This window comes from Heterocephalus glaber, unplaced genomic scaffold (genome assembly GCF_053883595.1).
Source record: "Heterocephalus glaber isolate CG9 unplaced genomic scaffold, H.glaber_assembly_v1.0 deba00001004, whole genome shotgun sequence".
NCBI classification, from domain to species: Eukaryota; Metazoa; Chordata; class Mammalia; order Rodentia; family Bathyergidae; genus Heterocephalus; species Heterocephalus glaber.
This window is the reverse complement of record NW_028258179.1, coordinates 5,577,632-5,601,498: the sequence shown is the minus strand read 5'-3', so window position 1 is coordinate 5,601,498 and position 23,867 is coordinate 5,577,632. Positions and strand designations below refer to the sequence as shown.

The 23,867-nt window shown below is 50.3% G+C and overlaps 1 protein-coding gene and 1 long non-coding RNA gene across 7 annotated transcripts in view; one reads left to right on the top strand and one right to left on the bottom strand.

Moving 5' to 3' along the window:
- Ngef (neuronal guanine nucleotide exchange factor) overlaps window positions 1-23,867 on the top strand; it is a 90,626-nt gene that overhangs the window by 36,541 nt on the left and 30,218 nt on the right. For 3 of the 4 annotated variants that reach the window (XM_013066778.3, XM_004868082.4, XM_087209424.1), the window contains 2 exons: window positions 18,425-18,567; window positions 23,551-23,861. In XM_013066778.3, the coding sequence (XP_012922232.1) occupies window positions 18,425-18,567; window positions 23,551-23,861 (454 nt within the window). Of the gene's footprint in view, window positions 1-17,605; window positions 17,771-18,424; window positions 18,568-23,550; window positions 23,862-23,867 lie in introns of those variants that run through there. The other variant, XM_004868083.4, reaches the window with a different exon arrangement.
- On the bottom strand, window positions 5,327-17,390 carry LOC110346348 (uncharacterized). Of its 3 annotated transcripts, XR_015450581.1 has the most exons (6): window positions 17,151-17,390; window positions 15,991-16,107; window positions 14,072-15,210; window positions 12,827-12,955; window positions 10,655-10,730; window positions 5,327-10,073 (listed from the first exon to the last, which is right to left on the bottom strand). It is a non-coding gene; the product is annotated as an uncharacterized LOC110346348 (long non-coding RNA). The 3 variants fall into 3 exon arrangements; XR_015450582.1 differs by lacking the exon at window positions 12,827-12,955; XR_015450583.1 differs by lacking the exon at window positions 15,991-16,107.

The following is a 23,867-nucleotide window of genomic DNA, read 5'->3' as shown; positions in this document are numbered from 1 at the left end:
CTTTATTTGTGTTCTGCTTTGTAAATATCGCCACAGTCCTTCTGGCCACACTTCAGTGCCCAATCCTTATTTTGTTTTAATTTTACTAAATTCCTGAGGTTCTGCCAGAGGGTTGGATTTTTCCTATTTCTCTTTAACACCAGTACTATATCCTTTTATATTTTATTCCTCACAGTTCTGGAGGCCAGGAAGCCCCCAAAGCACGGTGTTGACGATTAGTGTCTCTCTCCCCCACCCCATACTGGAGATTGAACCCAGGGCCTTTGAACTAAGCTACATCCCTGGCCCTTTTTTAAATCATTTAAAATTTTTGAGACAGGGTCTTGCTAAGTTGTTAAATTGCCCAGGCTGGGCTCAGACTTATGACTCGCCTGCCTCAGCCTCCCAGAGTGCTGGGATGACAGGCATGTGCCACCACCCCCAGCTGGTGAGGGCCTTCTGCTACCTCAGGACACAGTGGAAGGTCACACATGGAGACAGAGCAAGGTATCAGATCTGGCTTCTCTTCCTCTGCTCATAAGTCCACCGACACCATCGTGGGGGGCCTTCCGTTGGGACCTGATCTCACCCCATCTGACCCTCATGGGTCAGGAGTAAGTGTCCAACCAGGTAAATCAACCTTCTACCTCCCAGGCCTGGGTTACTCCACACCCACAGGCAACCTGGGCCATGCACGGAAGGTGTGGAGTCATAGGATGGTTCCATTTTTACAAAACTCAACGTCATCCAGAACCAAGTCGGGCAGCCTTTGCCAAATGCCAGACCTAACCATGATCATAGAAAACATCAGAAAGCCCAGATGGAGAGACATGGTACAAAATCATTGGCCTGAAACCTTCGGAAATTTCAAGGTCACAAGAATCTACTGAAAGGCGAGTAACCTAAAAGAGACAAAAGGGAGAGGCCGCTGTTGCTGTGCTATCTCCTGCCTACCCTGCCATGGACTGTTTCTCCTTTGCGATGCCACCCTGCCTTGGAGCCAGCCAACTATGGACTACAACCTCTACAAACCGAGCTGATATAAATCTTTCCTCCTTCAAAAAAGAATCCAACACAGCCACTGCTGGACAGGTGACTCTACGGGAGACCCTGGCTGGGACCCCATCACCGTAAAGGACATCATGAGGACAACACCAGACAGTGGAGGGTAGTCTGGGCTTAGTAGGTGATGCTTTACCAAAGCTCGCACCCCAGCTGGATGGCCGTGTTTTGATCGTGTGGGAGTTGGTCTTTGGCTGTTGACACGCCAGAGTATTCAGGGACCCACACTACAGTATTTGGGGATGGAGGGACAGCAAGTGACCCCAGTGACTCAGGAAAAGTGAAAGTGTATTCTCGGGGATGCACTCATAACTTAGAATTTTGGAGATTCTTTTAAAAATGTAAATAATAACAATAATAATTTGCGGGGGGGAAAGACTGCAGGCTCTGGATCTAGACTCTGGGCTTTACCTTAGGCAGGTTACTTAGCTTTCCTCACCCTTCATTTCTCCATCATTAAATTTGGGCAGGTAATAATACTCAACTCACAGGGCTGCTGTGGGGAAACTAAGTTAATATCTGCACAGTGCTACGGATGGCAATTGGGTCCAGCATGTGTTGTTTGTTATTCCTTGAGGAAGAAATAGTGTTCCTGCCACAGGGCCTTTGCACCTGGTCTCCTGCCCACCACTGTTGCCTGGATGCTTCCTGTTTCCCTTAGTCCTCACTTAGCTTCTTCCACAAAGGCCTCCTTGACCTCCCCCACCATGCTTTTCTATTGGACAAGTCAAGGGGGGGACTGGTGTTTTATTTGTCTTTTTCCTAGACCTAAGACAGTGAGGAATGAATGAATGCCTCCTCTGTCAGAGAGTATAGGATGAAGGACCTTGAAGTTGAGGGTGTGATTCCAGGGCCCAGCTCCCAAGGGCCCCATTCACAATGTCATCTCCATAACAGGCGTCCCCAGAGTTGGGCAGTGCACAGCCTGAGCTACCTTACACTACAGCTTTGCCCATAAATGAACAATTTCCTCTCTAGAGATTTTTCTGTTGCTCATACAGCAGTAGAAAGAATGAGCACCTTGGTAGCTACTGCTCTGAGACAAAGATCATTATTTCTGGGAGCAGTTTCACTCCTGCTTACTTCAGGGATCTATTTGTTGGTGTGTTCATGCAGTTAACAGATACTTATGGAGTATTTCCAGTGTTTTGAGTTCTGGTTTCTACCAGAAAATTCCTTATTCGGTGACTTGGGAGGACAACGAGCCAGGGCTTCCCCCGGCAGCTGCCCAGGAAGCCCCCATGCCACAAACCCATGTTCTGGGAGCCCAGCATTGGGCCTCAGCCACCTCTGGTGTCCCACAGGGGGACTGCAGGTTGGGGAGCCCACCCGGCCAAGATCCTGGCCTTGGGCAGGCAGCAGTGTTGATGAGGTCCTGGGTTGCTCTCACAGGTCATCCCTGGGCACCCAGGAACTGAAGTCTACTGCAGAAGAAAGGGTGTGGGTGGGCGTGGTGGTGCCCGCCTGTAGCCCAGCTATTTAGGGAGGCTGAGGCTGGAGGATTGCTCCAGGTTAGGAGCATGAGCTAGTCTGGGCTACATAGCAAGACCCAGACTCAAAAAGGGAAAAAAGAAAAGGAAAGGAAATGCAACTGATCCAAAAAGTGCCTAGCTTTGTAAATGTGATCCTCTCTGCAGACTGCTTAGAAGGCAGGGAGCATGCACAGTAAGCATGGCTTTTCTCCAGTGCTGTGGTCCTGACAGTGGCTCCCAGCACAGGTCTGGCTCTGTGCTCTGTAAAGCGCTCCTGGTCACCAGGCACAGCGGTCCCGTGGCAGCCCTGGCAGAAATCTCCCATGAGCTGCATGCTGATCCCGGGCCACTCGGATTAGGAGCTGCTCTGCTATAAAAACCGAAGCCAGAGTCCCCGGAGTCCCTGGCTCCCCCAGCACAAGCGCCCAGGGGACAAACCCTGCTTTTCCCCTGAACAAAAGGCTGGGGCCGCCCCAGTGCGTGAGGTGGGGAGGGGTCTGTGCTGCAGAGGACAGTGGCCAGGGGACCTGGAGCCGCCAGCGCAGACAGGGTTGGGGGCCTCTGGCTTCCTTCTCTCTGACACCGGCCATTGGCACTCAGGCAACTGGAAAATCTCCCAGTGAAGAGCCCCACAGTGTGGAATAATTGCTCCCTCTATTTTGGCCAAGTCTTGTTCGCTGGCGGATTTGAGTCTTCCCAGGTTGCAAGGCCACATGAGACAGCAAGGCCATGTGTGAGGAGGACGTGGGGTGGCCCAGGATCTGTGGGGACCAGGCAGGGACCCAACGGCCAAGGGGACAGCAGCTAGGCAGGGAGGATCCAGGGTCTGTCTACGCTGGAGTCTGCGCTGCCAACATGAAATGGGACAGGGGCACTGGTCATCCTCAGAACTGCTCTGGCAAGAAAAGCTAAAGGACCTCGTAGCAGCCCACCTCCTGGTGGCCCCAGCCTGGCGCCACTATTCGTGAGGACCGGACCTGGCACAGGATGGAGAGGGGCTCAATGGTGTAAGATCTAAGAGGCAGGGAAGCACCAGCCACCATCAGCACCCTCACTCGGGACACTCAGCAGCCCCAGGCAAGGCCCATGGTGAGGAACCAGAGCTCCCTGCATGAGCACAAGCAGGTGCATGAGTTCAGAAGTGGGGCCTCTGAGCCTGACCAGCAGCTTGAATATGACTCTCAGAAGAGGCAGACCCACAGGCTTCCTGAGGCACAGAAGCCAGGGGAGAGAACAAACCTTTGGGCCTGTTTGTTATGCAGAACAGCTGACTGATACATTGGGAGCATTCTAGGAACCAGGATGAGGAGGTAATTCCACAGATACACATCGCTGGGCAGACTGCGGGCACCAAGTCTCTCTGAGCCCTGCCTTTCCCATTCCCTGCACCCTGGAGTCAACCTGTCCCCAGGACACATTCCTCATAGTCCCAAGCACAATACAAAGCCCAGCTTCCTTGGGGCAAGTGGGGACGATGGTGAGGGTAGTTATGCTTCTGGGGAGCAGCTGAGGCAGGGACTTTGAAGTCACGTCCTTGTTGGGCTTTTTCCTCACCCTGTCCTGCTTTCCGGGACCCTCACTGGCTTCTCAGTGAGTTGCTGGTATCGAATCCCAAGGAAACCTGACCCCAGACCACCCTACACCCCACATTCAATCCAGCCTCCTTCAGAAGAGGTATCACATCCTACCAAGCTCTCCTTGAAAGTTACCAGATTTTTTTAAGGGCTCTGTAAGGAGCCCAGGCTGGCCTCAAACTCATGGCGATCCTCCTGCCTCAGCTTCCAGAATGCTGGGGTTACGGGTATGCCCCACCATGTCCAGCTACCAGGTTCTTTTAAATAATTTTTTTTTCATTCCTATAATTAATAAAGATCACTTTTAAACAAAGAAAATATAAATTTACAACTTGAAATATAATTTATCCAGTCATTTTCCAAAAATTATTTACTAGGCCTGTTCTATGTAGAAGACAATAAAAATTGTTTAGAGAACATGAAGAGGACACATCCCCAAAGGGCCCAATCTTTTCAGAAGATGCCTTTATAAAACTACCAGCTAGCCAGGCACAGTGGTGCACGCCTGTAATCCCAGCACTTGGGAGGCTGAGGCAGGAAGAGCACATGTTCAAGGCCATCCTAGGCTACATAGCGACAGCCTTTCTCAAAACAACAAAAATCAAAACAAAGTATCAGCCTCTCGTGATTGGATGTATCTGGCTTTCTGCACCCTGATCCTTTGAGGTCAACAGCAGCCAGCAATGATGGCTGTGGCCTGAGCTTTGACGCAGTTTTGTACATAGTCAATGCTCAATGGTCGCTCAATCAATAATAAATTTGTTACCGAACAGCTGACAGTAGAAATCCACCAATCATTCCTTCCTCTGTGTTTTTTCTGAAATGTGTGGAGCCAATCACACGTTAGTGAAAAATAGCCTAAACTGACAGATCAAACTGTCCCTGACAGGGGTAAGGGGACAGACAGGCGGTGGTGACAGGACTTCCCAGAAGTGACCTTCGGTCCCAGCAGCCACTCAGGGCTGAGGCGCCCCCATCCCACTGCGCCACGTGAACTGCCATGGCTCATGCTCAGTCAATATTGTGCCCCTTTGATTGTTCTTCATGGAAAACCGAACTCTGTGGCCAGCAGGAAGGCCAGGGCTGGGCCACAAGACCACGAGGCTCCCCTAGAAAGTGGGTCACGTTAAAAATATACACATAAAGCACTCGTGCAAACAACACAGCACACTGTGTTTACAAATCTGTTGGAAAAACATAAACTTCCTAAAATCCAAACCAAGGAAAGACATGGAAAGATTATGCATAAAGGAGGAATATTTTTAAAGTCCTTACAAATCACCTCCACTAGTAAGGAAAAAAATGAGCAACAAAACAAGCTATGGTTTTACATCTATTGAATTGACACATTTTTCAAAAACACTCCGATACTAGGGGAGAGACGCAAACCCATTTAACTTCTGTAACTTCATGACGGGGGAAAGCAACAGCTCCTAACCTTTAACCAGAAGTCTACACTGAGAAAGACTCAGAAAGCTGCATGAGCTTTATCTCGGAGCTGCTTGTAGTTCACTCCTTTAGGCGACAGATGGTTTCTCCTCTTGGGCTCTGCCCCACCCATCCTCGGCAACCTGTCCGACAGCCCTTCAACCTGATTGTTGATACATTCCCATCCAGCGATCAAATGTCCTGCATCTCTGCTTTATTCCCTTTATCTCCAGTTTGGTTTTTTTTCCAGTGCTGGGCATTGCACCCGGGGCCTTGAGCATGCCAGGCAAGTGCTCCACCACTGACCTCCGTCTCCAGCCCTGCCCCAACTCTTTACAAAGAAAACCTTACAGGAAAACCTAAACATAAAACATAAAGAAATCGAAAGAGCAGGGCTGTGAACTCCCCAACCCCCTCAGTCTAGATTGAGAAAGCTACTCACCCTTTGCCCACCTGGGTTCCCTCTTCTTTCTCTTTCTCCTTCCTTTACTTCCCCTAAACCACATGAGAGGAAACTGCAGACATGTGGAGTCTTCACACCTACACACCTGCCCACAGCTCCCCACAGCCATCACACACCAGGGAGTCCGCAGTCCGCGCCCCGCAACGGATCTGCCTGCTGGGCAAATTCGAAAGTCCCCAGTTGTCCTCTGCTGTTGAGGGTTGTGATTTGAGATCTACTCGAATGTCAAGTACTGCATTTGAGCCTCTGCCTTCTTTAGACCCTGTCATCTAAGAGTCTCCCCATTTTTTCTACGACTGACTAAAACTCCAGGCTTCTTACGTGCAGCGGCGCCCACTGTGGATCTGTGATTAGTTTCTCAACTTTTTAACTTGTTCTTTTACTTCTGGTATCATCTTGAAACTGAGTTAGGACCCTGTTAGGGTTAGATCTAGATGTCCCCTGAGAGTATGACTCAATCATAGCTGGAACTTTGGGATGATGCCTGGGTAATGGGTCCTCCCCCGCCACCCGGGCTGATTACTGTTAGGAGGTGGGATCTGGGGAGAAGAGGCCGGGAGGGGCGTGTCCCTGGTGGGCGTGGCTCGGGAAGGGAATGGTCCGAGGGCGTGGTCTGGAAGGGTCCCCCGCCCAACGTTCCTTCTCTCTCTGCTTCCTTGTCCGCCATGCAGTGAGCTGCTCTCCTCCACCAGGCCCCTCTGCCACGCTGTTTCTTCCTTGGAGCTGAACGACCCTGGGCAGAAATGTGAGCCAAAATAAACCTCTCCTGCCCTAAATTGTGGGTATCTAATATTTGTCCCAGCAAGGAGAAAGTGACTAAGACAGTCCCACTGCTTGATTAGATGCAGGTTATTTTTAGCAACAAAGCCTCCAGGTAATGTGCACTCCAAACTGCATCTCACAGCACCGACCTCAGCTCAGCCTCCTTTTCCCTTTTGTGAAGTTTGGTCATTTGATTAATCTGGAAGCCAGCAGATTGCTCCAACATAAAGATGCAAGTTTTCCTTTCGCTGCACATCCGCCGTCTGTAGGGTGTAAATGTCCTGTTTCCTATTAACCTTTTGACCAATGGCATTTAACATCCACTAATAATCCTCTAAGTCAGTGATTCCATTGGGAATTGCAAGATGGAGATTTCTAGTGCTCCTACTACTTATGTTAGTTGATTTTCGTCTGTGAAAAAGACCCCTCCTTTGTTTGTGGTTTGTTTTATTTTGGTTTCAAGTCCATTACTATGCGCTCATGGTTGTTTTTAATTCAATGTATTTTAACCCATTTCTGTGAAGTTCCTTCTGACACTCACAATATGACAAATTTGGGCAGAAAGAGCCCCTTCAGTGTCCTAGATGGTCCCTCTGGTGCATCCCCTCCTGTCTTTAAGTTCCTCCATGCTTTCTGACATTGCAAGATGCTTCATATGTCTTCAGTGTCCCAAATGGAGAGCCAGATACTTTTCTAAAGAGTCCTACTTCCTTTAGTGAACACTGTTGTTAAAAACCAAGACCCGAGTTCTGTAGATCATTGCTTCTGGAACAGTCATGGACAGAGCTGGGAAGTGTGTGTGTGTGTGTCCGTGCGTGTCCAACACAGTCTTTCTTCTTCTTCTCATTCCATATTTACATCTTGCTTTTTAACCATTGCTATTGAGATCTTGGTTCTCAAAATCAGTATCTATTGTGGGATATTGGTCTACTTTACAAATACACACAAGGATTTCAGACCTACTCCACCTGTACCATAACTAGAGGAAATCTATTGTATCAGTCTCCTACTGTTGCTGTAACAAAATACCACACACCGGCTGGCTTAGAAACAACAGAAATTTGTTATCTTATAATTCTTGAGACCAGAAATCCAAAGCCCGGGGACAGCTGAGCCTGGATCCCTCAAAGTCTGTAAGGCAAAATCTGTCCCCTGCCTCTCTTCTAGCTCCTGGGCATTGTCCATGACCCTTGGCATTGCTGGGCATTGGTGGATCCACGGTTCCAGTGTCTGCCAATGACTTCATGTAGCACCCTCCTTTCCGTGTGCCTGTGGCCCTGTCCGTCCCCTCATGAGGTCACCAGCCAGTGGCTGATGGCCATGCTAGTCCAGTCTGACCTTACTATAACTTGATTACATCTCCAAAGACCCTATTTCCAAATGAACTCCCTCTCACAGGTACTGGGGTGAGGCCTCACCAGATCTTTTCATGGGATGCATTCAACCCACCACATCTTAGCAAAGTTCGGGATTTCTTTGCAGCTTTTGGTCTTAGAATAGATTTCATAAAGTTATAAAGATAGGGTATTTAAAGGATACTTGAATTGATTTTATTCATTTATTTGATGTTGGGGATGGAACCAAGGGCCTCATGCATATTAACACATGCCATCTCACTGAGCTACATCCTCAGCCCTACTTGAATTAATTGTTTTCTGTGATTGTCTTTTCAATTTGCTAATCACTGAGGTCATTTTTTGGCTTATTTGCCCCTACTTTTCCATTTTTAAAACTTACTGGAATATGTAAAACACCTACATCAATCATAAATCAAAATTATATGAAAAGATACACTCAGAAAAGTCTTACCCTCTATTCCTACTCTGCAGGTAACCATTTTTATTGATTTCATTTCCTCTGATTCTTTTTTGGAGAAAATAAAAGCATGTGTGTAAGACTTTAACTGTGCACACAAAGGCAGGTTCCTATATACTCTCTTTCCTATCCTTTTTTTTTTTTTTCCTTTAAGACAGGGTCTTGCTATCTGGTCTAGGCTGGTCTTGAACTCACTGTGTAGCCCAGGCTGGCCTGGACCTCACAGGGACCCTCCTGCTTCAGCATCCCAAGTGCTAGGATCACAGGCATGCGCCACCATATCCAGCTTCATTCATTCCCATCTTGCTTCTTTCACTCAACACTGGAAATCACTCTTTCAGTTCAGACACATCTTCCTCATGCTTGGTTCTGGCGCTGCACCTCTTTGCAGCAACACACCTTTGTGTACCCAACCAGTCTCCTTGGGAGAGGGACGTGCATTGCTTTCAATAAATGGTCCTCAAAACACAATGCTTCGACAAGTAACTTGTGCATATCTTGTCTGGTACGAGGCTTCAGGGTAAATTCTTAGCTGTGGAAGTGTGGGGGTGAAGGGTAAAGGCAGCCCCCTTCTGTAAGGGATCCGATAGCTTTGTTCTCCCTCACCGGTGCTTGTCTCTCTGCTTCGGGGCTGAGACTGCGGTCAGTGGAGGCTCAGTGTGCACAGGGTGAGAGAGACAGAGGGCTCAGCGACAGGAAGGGACAGGTACTCTTGAGGGGAAGGGACCTATCTGCCCAGCTCTGTCATTTCTCTGACTCATGCCTGTGGGGAAGGTGCTCCCCTCTCCTGGTAAAAATCTGTGACTTCATGCAGAAAATGCTCAGCTAGTGACAAGTCGGAATCAATTTCCTTTTTAAGGACAAATGTCAATTTCACACCAAAGCCTGTATTTCTGGCTGCCCAAAACCCTCCTTCAAGACCCCACAGAAAAAGGAGGAAGGAGAGACCTGTTAAAGACTAAACAGAGCTTAAGAGAGAAACAGGCCTAGAGATGCTGTCTGTGATAAATAAAAGCCACTCCGAGGGCTGAGTGACATTTGAGAAATACCAGTAACTTAACCTGCAATCTTCCCCACACAGAAAAGATGAGGCATAGCTTTAAAACCAAGAAAAGCAGACGCCACTGGTCAGCCCAGAGGAGGGGCGCATGGCAGGTCAGTAACAATGGACGTGCAATTTCACTTCTTGCTGCTAAGCCAATTTTCTCCCCGGAAAATAAGGCTGCTGTAGCTAAAGGTGCACTCAACTTTTCATAGACTAGAAAGGAGAGATTTATATTGATGGCGGAAGGAAGGGAGTTTGTAAGATGTTTCTGTGTCTGTGGTTAACTGAGGGCCACTGGGAAGCCCCACCCTGCCCCAGTCTCATTCAAAGCCACGCACAGTGGTGCACGCCTGCAACTGCAGCACTCTGGAGGCTGAGGCAGGAGGATTGCCATGGGTTCCAGGCCAGCTTGTGCTACACAGTGAGTTTGCTACGATTTTCTGATGAGGGTTCCAGTGGGAGCGTGGCTTCAGCTGAAATGGAAGAAGCATTCTGGTTAGGATGCTACAAGTGGATTCGTAGAAGGAAAAGGGGGATTTCTGGAAAAGGGATTATTTTCATAATCGGGCAGATCTGCGTATCAGGTAAGTGCTTTAATGTTAATGCTGCCAGCAAGCAATTACTGTAGAACTCAAATTCGTGATTCTTTGGAAGCTGAAGAGCTTTTTTCAGGGATTCGTTTATGTAACAAACTGAGGTGTTTTTCCCCTAGGTAACTAAAGAGAAAAGCAGCCCTGCCTCTTTCTCAGAATCATCAACTCCCCCAAAGTACACTTGTTAACTCCTGCTCTAAACTAATGCACATTAAAAGACTGATGTTTTTAAAGTTACTTTTTTTCCCTTATTACATAAGTGACATATTTATTGTAGAAAAAAATTTCAAACACAGATGAGTAAAAAGGAGGAAAATTCTCTCAGAATCCAGCCAACCAGGTGCAGGGACTGGGAAATATTTTTGGTGCCCAGTTTACTCATCCTCTTGAAAGTACATAATGCATGCTCAAAATCCCATATGTACATGTCCACTGTAAACACAGCAAGATCATAAACCGACCTGTCTGGGAATCTGCTTCTTCATTTAAAATATCATGGACCTCTTTCTTGATTCTTTGTAATAGTACGAGATTCCCCTGGAGAGACAGAATTTAAATAGTCAGCCTCCTGCTGCTGGACATTTAGGTGACTCTGAAAATAACATTGTGCTAAACATCCCTGCAGCTTTTTGTTCTGCACACGTTTAATAGTGTGTTGGGATGTATTCCTAGAGATAGAATCTCTTCATCAAGGAGCATAAACGTGCAGGTTTAGGGTCCTGTGTCCAGGCTGCATTGCAGAAAGTTCAGATCCATACACAGCCCACCCCCAGAGGCAAATGACAGCCTCCATGCTGGGCAGCCAATGGCTGTCCACTTTCAGCACTCTTTGATGCTGTGTTTCTAATGTTTCTGAAATATCGCGCTTTTTCTTCATAACATCATTTATTTTGTGTTAATCTGAACACTGTTGTCACCTGACTCTTTAAAAGAGAAGTATCAATTGTAGCCAAAAGCTTTGAATTCCACGGAAGAAAGGCATTCTGTCAACATTAGGAGGGACAGGCAATGACCCAGAATCGGGCATTTTGTAGGCACAGCTAATGTGACCCATCCCACCAGAAACACTTGGGTTCTTCTACAATACCCCAAATCCTTGAGCAGTTAGTCCTGGCCACTCCAGAACATTCCTCCTCCAGGATGCTACAGGCAAGACGGTTGCTTCAATAGGAAATGAAAAGTCCTAACACTCTCTACTTCTTGGTATGGACAGCATTTCTCCAAAATCCAATTATTTGTAATTTTCAAGGAGCAATGTCTGAACAACTTCTACTTAATTTTCTTACCTACATGCAACTCTTTCAAATCTGTTTTGTTTTTAAATGGACAGCTTTTTCTCTCCAGTTTAATACCTTAAACAGTTCTGCTACACAGTGCATGGTTAAGGCCATATATTCTCCATTACAACAATGAAGCTATTTTAGCACTATATGTAGGCTACCTAAACAATAATAATATTGCTTCCTAAGTGCTCTCATGAATACAGGACTAAATTAGACCTATATAGTTTATAAGTTGATTTTAAATGAATTAATTTAAATGGCAAGGGACTATTCTTCTCTTCACAGTTTGAGTTCTAATTAGGAATATGTAATGCCCATGGTCACAATAAGTGTAATTATGTGCACCCAGACAACTCCTAACCTTATTTCCTCTAAACTTCGTCCTCAACAGACTGGAAACTACCGGATTTATTCCTTTAGCACTCCTGACTTTAGGATGCTCCTATTGTCCAAAGCCCACTCACCCCAAATCCCTTACCCTATGAGTTCCAGGCTCCTCAGTTAGGCATATTTCAGAGAAACCCACACCACAGGCTTCCCCTGACTCCCCACAGTTTGAGGTAAACCCACAAACATACAGCATCTTTTTCTATGAGTTTTGGGGGAGCCACTTTTGGGAAACACATTTCCACCAAGGCTGTACACATTATCTGCATCTCATAATTGAGGCCCTGGTACCACGTGTCCCAGGCTTTCAAAGACACTACTAGGGATACATCAGCCCTCACAACACTGTGGAAATTCCACATCACTGGCCAAGCTGCAGCCTCCAGCTTCTCATACTTGGAACTGGCGCGAGACTCTTGGCCACCTATTTTTGATTCAGAAATTGTGTTCACCATAGCAATATCCAGTCTGGCAATTAAGTCCCAACGTGATGGGCCTGCTTCCCATACTCTTGGGATCCTATCCAGTGCTAAACCAGACTGAGGTTCGTTTGCATCTCCTCATCCCTCTAGCCTTTTCCCTGTTTAACCAAAAGTCCACCATAGCAACCAAGTCAAAACAGGACAAAAATAAAACACTGAATATGGTGTTCATGGGTTTTGAGATTCACCACAACAAACCACAGCTACCCCCTCAAGCCTGAAGCACCAATCCCAGAAGCCATTACCTGCCAGTCCCCAAAGAGGTTGGGTGTAGAAACATCTCTATTGACCAAAGAAGCCCAAGATATAATGCCAAGATATAGTGCCAAGGAACATTCACACCATGCTCATGGATAACCATGGAGAGGAAAGATGGATACCCAGAGCATGGCAACGAAAAGCTACTCTCGTTAGCTTTTCCTCACTAGGACAAATTACCCACATGCACAACTCAAAGGAGGAAGGAATTATCTTGGCTCACAGTTTCAGAGGTTTCAGTCCATGGTCTACAGGCTCCATTGCTTTGGGCCTATGGTAAGGCAGAAACATCATGATGGAAAGGCGTAGTGGAGGAAAGTTGCTAACCTCATGGCAGCCAGGAATGGGGGAGCTGGAGACAGAATACACCCTTCTAAGGCACCCTCTCAGTGACCTACTTCCTCCAACCAGGCCCCACCTCCTTATGGCCCATTCAGCTCTGAACTCATCTATGGTTCAACCCATGGCTGGGGTCGGAGCCCTCGTGACCCAGTCACTTTGAGGACCAAGCCCTCAATACATGAGTCTCTGGGGAACTTCATATTTAAACCATAACAATGGCCTACTGCCTCTCCTGTGTTGACTTATGCACCCATTCTTTCTCAGTGCCTCCCGGATGAGTTGAGGGCCGAGATCTGAGATAAGTGACATCACCATCGCAGTCCCCAACAAGCTTGGGGACAACAGAGTGGAGCAAAGAGAGAGCAGGACAGGCTCTACTTTCATGTGGGCAGCCCCAGTCTGGAGAGGACATTCATTCCATCAGGCAATGAAGATAACAGGTGCTGCAGGGAAATTCACCTGGCAGCCACGCTGAGGGCACATGGAGAAAGAAGAATCGAGACAGGGAAAGGAAGACTGGCAGAGAAAAATGGCAGGTCTACTCCAACTCACACTGGAGGCCTGCCAAGCAAGGGGCAGCCACATGACCACCGTCCTTGCCTGTGCCAGCCACAGAGCCCAGCCCCACAGGAAAGCCCACGCTTGAGTTGTGGCTTTCTGCTGGGTGACTGCTGCCGCTGCCTGTGTGCATGAAAATGTTTATTTTCAAAACAAGTAGAAGAGTCTTTTGAGAGAGACAGAAATAAAACACTGTGCTTACAGACTTAAAAGATCGAGTTAACTAAAAACTATCAAATGACTGTTTCTAAAAGTATACAATATGTATTTGAGGGAAGAGAGAGAGAGACAGAGAGAGAGAGATCTCCAAGGCACTGCCTATACAATTTAAGAATACAAATGTCTTTTTAACATTTGCTATCTGGCGGTGTGCCATGTGACCCTGAAAATATAAAAAGTGAGCAGAAAGATGCAGTTCTTGGAGCTGGGGGTGTGGCTTAATGGTAGAGCGCTTGCCTTGCATCTGCAAGGTCCTGGGTTTGATCCCCAGCACCCGCCCCCCTCCAAAAATCAGTGTCTTACTCCATACACTGTAGTCCTGACTTGTCCTCATCTACTTCCGACCTACCTCTGCTCAGCATGAGATCTTGGGCTCCTTGGTTAACTTCCAGCTCCTGCACCTGTAAAATCAGTGTTGGACCAGATCATCTTGATGGTCCTTTTCTTTTCCAGAAATGCTCCCCTTAGGATCAGGAAAAAGATGACAAACATAAACAAGGACTCCTCAAGGCTGAAGTGGTTATATAAATAAAAACCTACTTTGTTTCCCATACTTATAACCCAAAGGAAGAAATAAGTAATTTTTAGATAAAATATCTTTCTTTTAAATAAGTATATACCATAGGGCCAAGGATGTAGCTCAGCTACCACATCTGCCTGGTGAGCAAATGGTCCTGGGTTCAATTCCAGGTACCAAAAAATATTATATATATACATATATATATATATGTATATATATAGTCAATGCATTCATAAGTATCTATAGAGCACCTACTACGTGCCAGCCAGGTATAAATATTTGAACTATTTCTCAAGACTTTATTTTGTGAATGATTCTGAGCAAAATGTCAGTTAAGCAGAGATTTTAATAACAGGCTGGCTAAAAAGCACTAAATATGATAAAAAATAGAACATGGGGGATTTAGCTTTAAGGTTATATGCCTCAGAACTCAGTGACTTTCCAAGTGATTTTATAATTAGGAGGGTATTTTTAGCAAATTTTTCATTTGGAAGATTTTATCATACTCATCTTAATATATGTAACTTCAGTTTGAGGTATTCGGTTCTTTAAAAGCTGTCTCCTTTCTCTGGTGCAGCAGAGTGTGAAGGTAACAGCTTCCAGCTGGTGTCACATCAAACATAAGAGACACTGAGGCCACACAAGCCAGCAGGGCCACTTGGGGTCCATCAAGCGCTCTTCCCAAGGATATCAGGACAGAGTGCCTGGGGCCATGATGGAGAGGGGCCTTGCAGGTGGAGGATGATACTGTAGGGAGAGTCCTGGGAGGAGACAGACTTAGAAAAGCCCAGAGCCTGGGAAGGACGGCGAGGACAGTGCCTATGATGTGCAGGCGGTGGGGACGAGCGGGTGACAGCAGGAGCGGGCAGAGCTGTGGCCAGGGATGGGGCTCCAGCACCTGAGGAGTCTGCAGTCAGACCCGCAGCTGAGAAGAGCGAGCAAAGTGGACTCAGGAGCGAGCAAGAGACCTGTAGCCAAGGAGAAGGGGTTACTGTAAGGGACCCTGGGGCCCAGAGAGCTCCCTGAGCCATTCGAAGTGGAGTGAGGGTAGGATGGGATGTGAGGCTGGTTCTCAGGTTCCCCCTGCCCTGGCCTCCTGGCTGCCCGCTGCTTGTCCCTCAGCCTCACTGAGAGCCTGGAGTGGCCTGGGTGTGACCTCGGGGGGCCCAGCACAGACAGCGCCCCAGCAAGCAGAGGGGGACATTGCCACCCAGGGGTCCCTGACTCAGCCTCACTTCTCCGGGGGATCCAGAAGGCGGAGCATCTTGTCACATCCCATGGAATTTCACCTTTTCCTCACCTGCCACCTCTCTTCTTCCTGTTTCTCCTTGGGAAGCGAGCATCTAAAGGTACCTCTCCCACCGCTGCGACTCAGAGTGGAACTGGGTCATTCCGGAGGTTCACAGTGGTACAGCGACGTTGCCTCAGGAGAGTGCAACCTTGAGTCTCAGCCATACTTGTTTTAGGTAACATTTAGATGAGATTCGGATGTTAGAGTTGATGCTGAACAGGTGGAGACTTTGTGGGGGGTGAACATAATTTTGCAGGTGGGAAGAACATTGTGAGCTGAATATTTATGCTCCCCCAATCCACATGTTGAAATCCTAACCCCTAATGTGACAGTAAGAAGTGGGGCCTTTGTCAGGTTTTAGGTCATGAGGGTGGAGCCCTCGTGAACCAGATTAGTGCCCTTCCAAGGAGACCCTTGTGGGGATCAATGAGAAGTCTGTTGCCCAAAGAGGCCTCACCTGAACCAGGCCTTAACCTCAGCTTCCGGCCTCCAGAGCTGTGTGGAGCAAATCCTGTCCTCCGTAAGCCACCTGGCGGTGAGGGGGTTGGCCCGGCCTGCCCAGATGTGGAAAGCACTTCGAACAGATGGGAGGGAGAGGACAAGGGAGGGCAACTGAGTCCAGGGAGTTGGGGCAGCAGGTGCTGGCTCAGAAAGAGCAACAAGGATGGGTGTCTCTCAAACATCCTTGGGCTTTGGGCCCAAGAAAGTGGCCCCTGGGGGCCAACAAGGGCCAGAGGGCAGCTTTCCCGCCGAAAGCAGCAGAGCCGGGAAGACTAAAGGAGGATGGGATGCTCGGAGACCCTCCCATGCCTGTGAAGGGCAGTTCCCTTGTCAAATGGTCCCCTCTATTTAAACTTCCTCCTCTGCCCTCACCGCACTGCCTTTTCTCACACTGGTGAACAGATTAAAGCCAACCAATTAACAGTAACTGAACCCCCACCTCCACCACCAGCAGCATCTGCCTGTAATCTCAGCACTCGGGGAAGCTGAGGCAGGAGGATTTAAAGTCCAACTCCAACCTGGACAATTTAGAGACTTAGTGAGATCTGTCTCAAATTTTTTTTTAAAAAAAATCAAAAACAAGAGGGCTGGAGATGTATGTAGCTCAGTGCAAAGGCTCTGGGTTCAAGGGGGGGGGGGGCAACAACCAAGACATTCGTTCACTTAAAGCTCTGCGGGTGGGTGGGGTGTGGGGCACAGAGGTGGACTCCACACTTTCGCTCACACCCAGACCGTACATGCAGGAGCTGACCCTCGGCCGCGTTCTGCGTCACCAAGGGGCCCCCCGCTGGGAAGGGATCTTGGGCAGGAGGGCGGCTGGCCTCGCTCCACCCCAGTCGCCTACTTCTGCTATCTTTCTGCATCCCTGAGCGACTGCAAAAGCTAACACAAAGTTGCCAGTTCCAAAACCACAATGTGATCAGGCGGCTACGGCGGGCTGAAGAGCCCGGTTACTTTGTCTCTCCTCCTCTTGCTCGCACAAACCCACGCCAGGCCGCCAGGGTCTCCCGAGTTGTGGAGAGGCCGCCCAGGAGCGGCCTCTGCACGGGCCCCTCCCCACTTTAGGCGTCCGGAGCCGGACCCGGGTGCGGGAGCCTCTGAGACCCCAGCCTCTACCTGGAGCCGGGATCGCAGGGACGCCTCCTGCGGGGACGCGGTCCTCAGGCTGGGTCAGCCCGCGGGAGGCTGCAGGGGGTGCCCGGCGCAGAGGGTCGCGACCCGGGCCACCACCATCGCCGATAGGAGGCCCGCACGGCGGGGGCGCAGCGGTGGCCTCGATCAGTCCTCGCGCTCCCGCGCCCCGAGCGGCCGCGGCGGAAAGGAGGAGTCGCGCGTGGTCCTGGCCGCACTGCGCCCCGCGCCCCCGCCCCGCCGCCGGCCTCGCCCCCGCCGCGCGCCCCGCCCCGCCCGCCGCCCTGCGTTGCCGTGGCAACCCCTGGAGCCCCAGGCGCGCGCGCGCCCGCGGGAGCGCTCGACAGCGGCAGTGGTGGCGGCGGCTGCTCGGGCTCCAGCCGCGCGCGGTGACCTCGCTTCGCAGCCCGCCCGTCGCCCCCCGCCCGGCCCAGCCCGGCCCTGCCCGGGCCCCCGCCCGCCCCCCGCGCGCCCCACTCCCGCCGCACCCTGGGCCCCATGGAGCTGCTGGCCGCAGCCTTCAGCGCCGCCTGCGCTGTGGACCACGACAGCTCCACCTCGGAGAGCGACGCGCGCGACTCGGCGGCGGGACACCTGCCCGGCAGGTGAGCATCCTCCCGCCCCCGCCCGCCCGCGCGCCCAGCCCGACTCTGCACGACCCCGCACCCCGCTCGCCCGGGGCCTCGCTGGACCCGCGTCCCCGGAGGGCGCCTCTCGCCCTCCCTCGTCCCCGGAGGGCGCCTCTCGCCCTCCCTCGTCCCCGTCCCGGTTCCCGCCGCCGGATCGCCTCTGCGCCCTCGCCCTGGACGCCCTGGCGCGCGGCCCCTCGGCACCCCTTCCCCATGGGTCCTGACCCTAGGGCCGGGGAATCGGGGTCCGAGGTCCACAGGCGCCCGAGCCGCGACATGCGGGGGACGCGCTGTAGCCTCTTGGCCGCGGGTCTGTTGGGGCCTCCTCGAGGCGCCAGGCGCGGGCACAGCGCGCCAAGTTTCCGCCGCCTGCCCACGAGCTCGAAAAACATGAAGGTTTGGGCGGGCTGGTGTGGGATGAATCACCCCGTCGCGCCCTGGTGTGGTGACAGAATGGACCTGGGGGCCGCCTGGTCGGGAGGGGCGGCGGCCACTGCGCCCTTGCCCCTGGGTGTCCAAGCTCGGAGCCCCAGACGGCAGCCAGCCAGGCGACGCCTCACTCGAGCCGCCCGCCGAGATATGTGTCGTTGCTTAAAAATAACCAGCCCTGCCGTCCTCCCTCCCTGGCAGCGAGTCGTCCTCCACCCCGGGAAATGGAACCACGCCCGAGGAGTGCCCGGCCCTGGCCGACAGCCCTACCACCCTCACGGAGGCCCTGCAGATGATCCACCCCATCCCTGCCGACTCCTGGAGAAACCTCATCGAACAAATAGGTGGGTGGCCTGGCGGGCGTGGCTTCCTTTGGTTCGTTCCGGGGGCTCTAAAGGGCTCCAGGGCGAAACTGCCAGGTGTCATTAGGGCTGCACCACCCGGCCACCTTAGCCAGTGGGTGTCCGGCCTGCGCTGTGGGGACCCCCGCTCGCCCTCTGTCCCTGTCTCTCCTGCCAGGAAGATGGGGTGCAGCAGCACTGCTGGGCCAGGCAGGGCCCCTCGTTGAGCTCCCACCAGGGAGGGGCTGGGAAGCCGCCCACAGCAAGGGGCCCCTGGGCAGAGCCCTTCGATGCTGTGTGAGGGGGAGAGGCAGAGGGGAGGACTCTGAGTTAGGGGAGAGACCTCTGCAGGGACCCCAGGGAGCCTCGTGTTCGAATCCAGTTTGTACCGAGCAGCAGGGGAGAGCTGTGAATACCCAGAGGGAGTCCACACATGTCCTGAGAACTCCAGCACTTGCATTTTTAAAAAAATTGCTGGTGACTTCGGATGAGTTCTCCTGTCCTCAACAGTGAGGGCGGCACAGTTTCTCGCTAGTCTGGGAACGGAGCTGGCTGCTTAGGGCGCATTCTTCGATGTCCATAGAGCAGCTGGCTCTATGCTCACTTAAATAACAATTCTCCATTCGGAAGATTTCTTCCTTAAGTATACGGTTGTGCTCCAGTCCCAAACCTCAGACGGACACAGGGTGACTCCAGGATGGAAGTGGGAGACCGGGGGTTTTTCAGGGCATCCCTTGTCCCTGGGGCCCCACAGCCCAGAGGGAGGAGCAGGAGCTGGGGAAGCCGAGGGTGGAGCTGCTGCAGTGGGTTCAGCCTTTCAGCCTTGAGGCTCCTACCTTGAATTGTGTCCCCGGAGGCCCCCAGTGTGTGTCAGGCTGGGGGACGTGGTGGCTTTTCAGTTTGTTTGTGCATGAGGAGAGAAGGTCTGATCCAAAACTGATGTTAGTTAGGAAATCCTGGTTTTGAAAGAAAGACTCCCTAAGCTCTCGCCACTCAGTCTGGGATGGAGACTTTGAAGTCCACCTCCCAGCAGGTCTGATCTAAGGGCTGCAGGGCCAGCTGTTTCTGCCACCTCCCCCAGGCTTCCAACCCAGGGGGCTGCTGCACACTTGCAGAGCTGGGAGCAGGGGCTGTCCTGGGCCTCAGTTCCCTCCTCCAGCAGGAGACTGCCATTGGGCATCGATCCCCCAAGGTCCTCTACACTATCTTCTGCTCCTGGGGTGCACAGAGGTGGGGGACAGCTCAGCTGCACTGGAGGCTTCATGGAGTGCTCAGGGATCCTACAGCAGCCTCCAGGCTTCAGCTGTGAGTGACGCACTTCTCTGTCAGGTGGCAGGAAGGGACAGCAGGCTCTCAAGGACACAGGGGAATGAAGGAAGGGGAAGTAGAATGAGTTGGGGCCATTTTGTAGCCCCCTGGGTTGGATTGTGCAGTGGCTGCTGGCAAAGCCAGATAGAAACATGCTGAGACCGTGTGGGACATGGTGCACAGCTGTCGTCATGTTGGCTGCAGCCCAGGTGGGTCACAGACCTGAGTGGTTTTCTGGGCATGCCTGTGAGTGTGCAAAATATATGTACAGTGAATGTTTGAATTTAAAATTTTCTTAGAGTAAAAGTTACATTGCCATGAATCTCCTCAAAATCCTCCCCCTCACTTTGCAAACCCTCATCCTATTGTCCTTGCTGCTTTCTTTGTTTTGTTTTGAGACAGGGTCTTGCTATGTATTTCAGGATTGTCTTGAACTCAGTATGTAGCCCAGGCTGGCCTTGACCTTGTAGGGATCCTCCTGCCTCAGCCTTCCAAGTGTTGGGATTGCAGTCTTGCCACTTTCTGAAGCCTTCCTGGAAGTGCTCTTTCCTAGACAGGAGGTGTGATAAAAAATGCAGTGACTGCTGCTGTCAAGTGTCATTGAACAGAAAGGCAGCTCCTCAAAACATCAGAGTCTCCACTTTACTCACTGGATCTGGCACTGTGTGAATTATGGCTCTTTCCCAAAGTCAAAATGACCACAACAGGGCAAGGTTTTAAGCTGATTCCAGGACACCAAGGCAACTATGACAGCGCAACGAATGACACTTACGAGAGGCCTCCAGAGCTGCTTCAGGAAGTGGCAAGAACAAGGGGATGAGTGTGTTCAACGCGAAGGGGAGAATTTTGAGGAGGATTGATGACATTGTGTCTTCTACTATAATAACTTAAAAAGAAAAACGTATGCATTCACTGTATTTTTCTATCACACCGCACGCCCGCACGCGCATGCGTGTGTATGTGTGTGTGTGTGTGTGTGTGTGTGTGTGTGTGTGAGAGAGAGAGAGAGAGAGAGAGAGAGAGAGAGATATGTGTGTGTTGCTATTGTCTCCAGCACCTAACACAATGCTTGGCACATAGATGTCACTCACTAAATACGGTAATAAAGGTTCCTACCTTTTACAAGTTTCTATTTGATGGATACATGAAATTCTAACAAGGATGCAAAGAGGAAGCCATTATCTTCACCACGGGGATTTGGAAGGTGAGGAGCGGAACCCCGGTCCCGTGGGAGGGCAGCTAGCCCCAAACAGGCCATTTTCCCCCAGGCAAGGTGGCAGCCTGGTCCTCAGCTCTGCGCGCTTGAGACACCAAGGGCCAGCTGTACGGGAAAGTCATCTTCCACATAAAGTACAAAATATAAACCAGGAAAAGACGATGTACAAGTTGTACATCCGGGAGAGATTTCCTCAGATGCTGTGCAGCTCCTCTGCTCAATCTACCCTCTTCTGTGGTGATCAGAATTTAAGGCAAATACAAAATGGTCACACTGTATGTCATATAACTCTTTGTAATCCCAGTAACTCCAGGAAGCTTGGAGTTTAAAGTATATTCTAAATATATATCTTGGGAGAAAAGTCGATTTTTAAAAATTCTAAAATTATTTGAATTGAGAGGCTTTGGCTACAAATAACAAAATATTCAGCAAAAAGTGATTGTAAGCAATAGCAGTGGTCTGTCTCAGTTAATGAGCCAAGAGGAAGGAAGCTCCAAAGTGGGTCGTTTGCCTAAACAATCGCCAGCAGCCTTTTCTTGTTTCCCAGCTTCATTTGGGCCTTGTGAGACAAGATGGCTGCTATTGCCCCAGGCATCACACACTCAAGCAGCCATCCATCAAAGCAGGAAAGGTGGTTTGCCTTCCATTGTCTGTTGGGGACACCTTTTTGAGAAGCCTCTAGAAGATGTCCCCTTATTCTCTCTCCTTGGCCGTGTCTTCATCTATTTCTCTTCTGCAATAAAAATATATTAGACTGAATGTCTTAGTCTGTTCCATTTGCTATAACAAAATACCTGGGGCTGAGTACTTTATACAGAAAAGAGGCTTATTTAGCTTGTTGTTTGGAGGTCTCAGAGCACAGCACCAACATCTGTTCAGTGCTGGTGGGGCTACTGACTGCCGCACCACATGGCAAATGGCATCACAGGAAAGGTCGCCTGTTGAGACAGGAGCCAGCTCAGTCTCTGTAGAGCACAGAGTAGGTCACAACCGAGCCAAATCCTGACCTCTGCGAAGCTGGGGGTGGAGGGAACAGGGGAGGTAGCCAATAGCATCTGCCATGACGTGATTTAAGAAATACTCTTTTTAGCCCAGCTACCCACAAAGCTAATATTTTTGTCTTTCAGCATTTGCATCCCCTAGAAACTGGAGATAGTATTTACCCAGGATTTGGCTGCTGCAGCATGCATTAGACATGTTTTTGAACCTAAACAAACAGGCTGAGGGCAGGATGGAGGTGGAGGTCAGTGGTAGAGAGGTTGCCTGGCATGCCCGGGGCCCTGGGATCAATCCCCACAGATCAGGGGGAAAGTGCTACAGGAAGGCTGGAGACTGCATTTTTGTTGTTTTGCTTTTTGAGACAGGGTCTTTCTATCTAGCCCAGGCTGGCCTCAAACTCACGGTGATCCTCCTGCCTCAGCCTCCTTGGTGCTAGGATTACAGGTGTGCACCACCACGCCTGGCTGTAGACTGCATTTTTGAAAGGTGTTCAGCAGATGTTTGAGTACCTGCTAGGTGGAGGCACTGTGCTAAGCCCTGGAAAGTTAACCCAGGTCAACCTCCAGTAAGTGATATAGTGTCATAATCTCAGGATAATAATTAGCTCCATGTCTACAGCCATTGTCTCTAATGTCACAGTTGCACTGACTTACGCGGTGACATGGGACCGGTCCTCATACATTTTCAACTTGGGTCGCATTTAGCATAGACTCTGATTTTCTTTTTCATTCTTTTGTCCTATGAACTCCATGTTGGAGTCTGCTGGATTGTGACACTGTAAAAACACAGGATCTTAATTGTTTGGAGTCCAGACACACACACACACACACACACACACACACACCGCCCCACTTAGCCCAAAAGCTTTATAATGTTAAGTTCGGGAACATTGAAAGCCAGTTAATTTACAGGGCAGATTTATGAGGTTCCTGCTCAGGAGTGTAACTCATGGAGCTGCGTTCAGGATTTCAGAGGGAGCAGGTCTCTCTCTTTCCTGCCACTTAGATATATTTCTGATGCTCCTTGGGGTCTTTAGCTGGATTAGACATTGATTTTTCCTTTAGCATGAAGATTTACAACTACTCCCATTTCACAAATGAATACACTTGAGTTTTAAAACTGAAGCATTTAGGACCGTTCAAAGGATCCTTTTGGGGATATTAAAGCATAATTGGGACATTTCTATCAACTCTGGATGCGTGGCAGTGAACATATCCAGTTCTAGGTTCTGGTTTTGCCCAGTGTGATTACTGTGGGGTGTATTTGTGGAGATGGATTGCCAGAGTACTCGGGGATGACTTTGTTTGTTTGGAAAAATGCACACACACAGCTCTGTCCCTAGAAAAGGACAGCGGTGCTTTCTGTGACCCTGGAGCCCGCTGCCGAGACGCACCAGTCTGGCTTTCTTGCTGATGCTCACCTAAAGGCTTTTTCCTTTTCTTATTACAACTCTTCCATTTCAGGACTCCTATATCAGGAATACCGAGACAAATCCACTCTCCAAGAAATTGAAACCAGAAGGCAGCAGGACGCGGAAATCCAGAGCAATGAGGACGGGTCCCCAGCCGGCGAGGACAGCCCCGAGGACGAGGAGGAGGACGAGGAGGAAGACGAGGAGGAGCAGCCGGCAAGCCCACCCGAGAGGAGGCCTCTGCCCCAGATCTGCCTGCTCAGCAACCCCCACTCGAGGTTCAACCTGTGGCAGGACCTGCCTGAGATCCGGAGCAGCGGAGTGCTAGAGATCCTGCAGCCGGAGGAAGTCAGACTGCAGGAGGTAGGC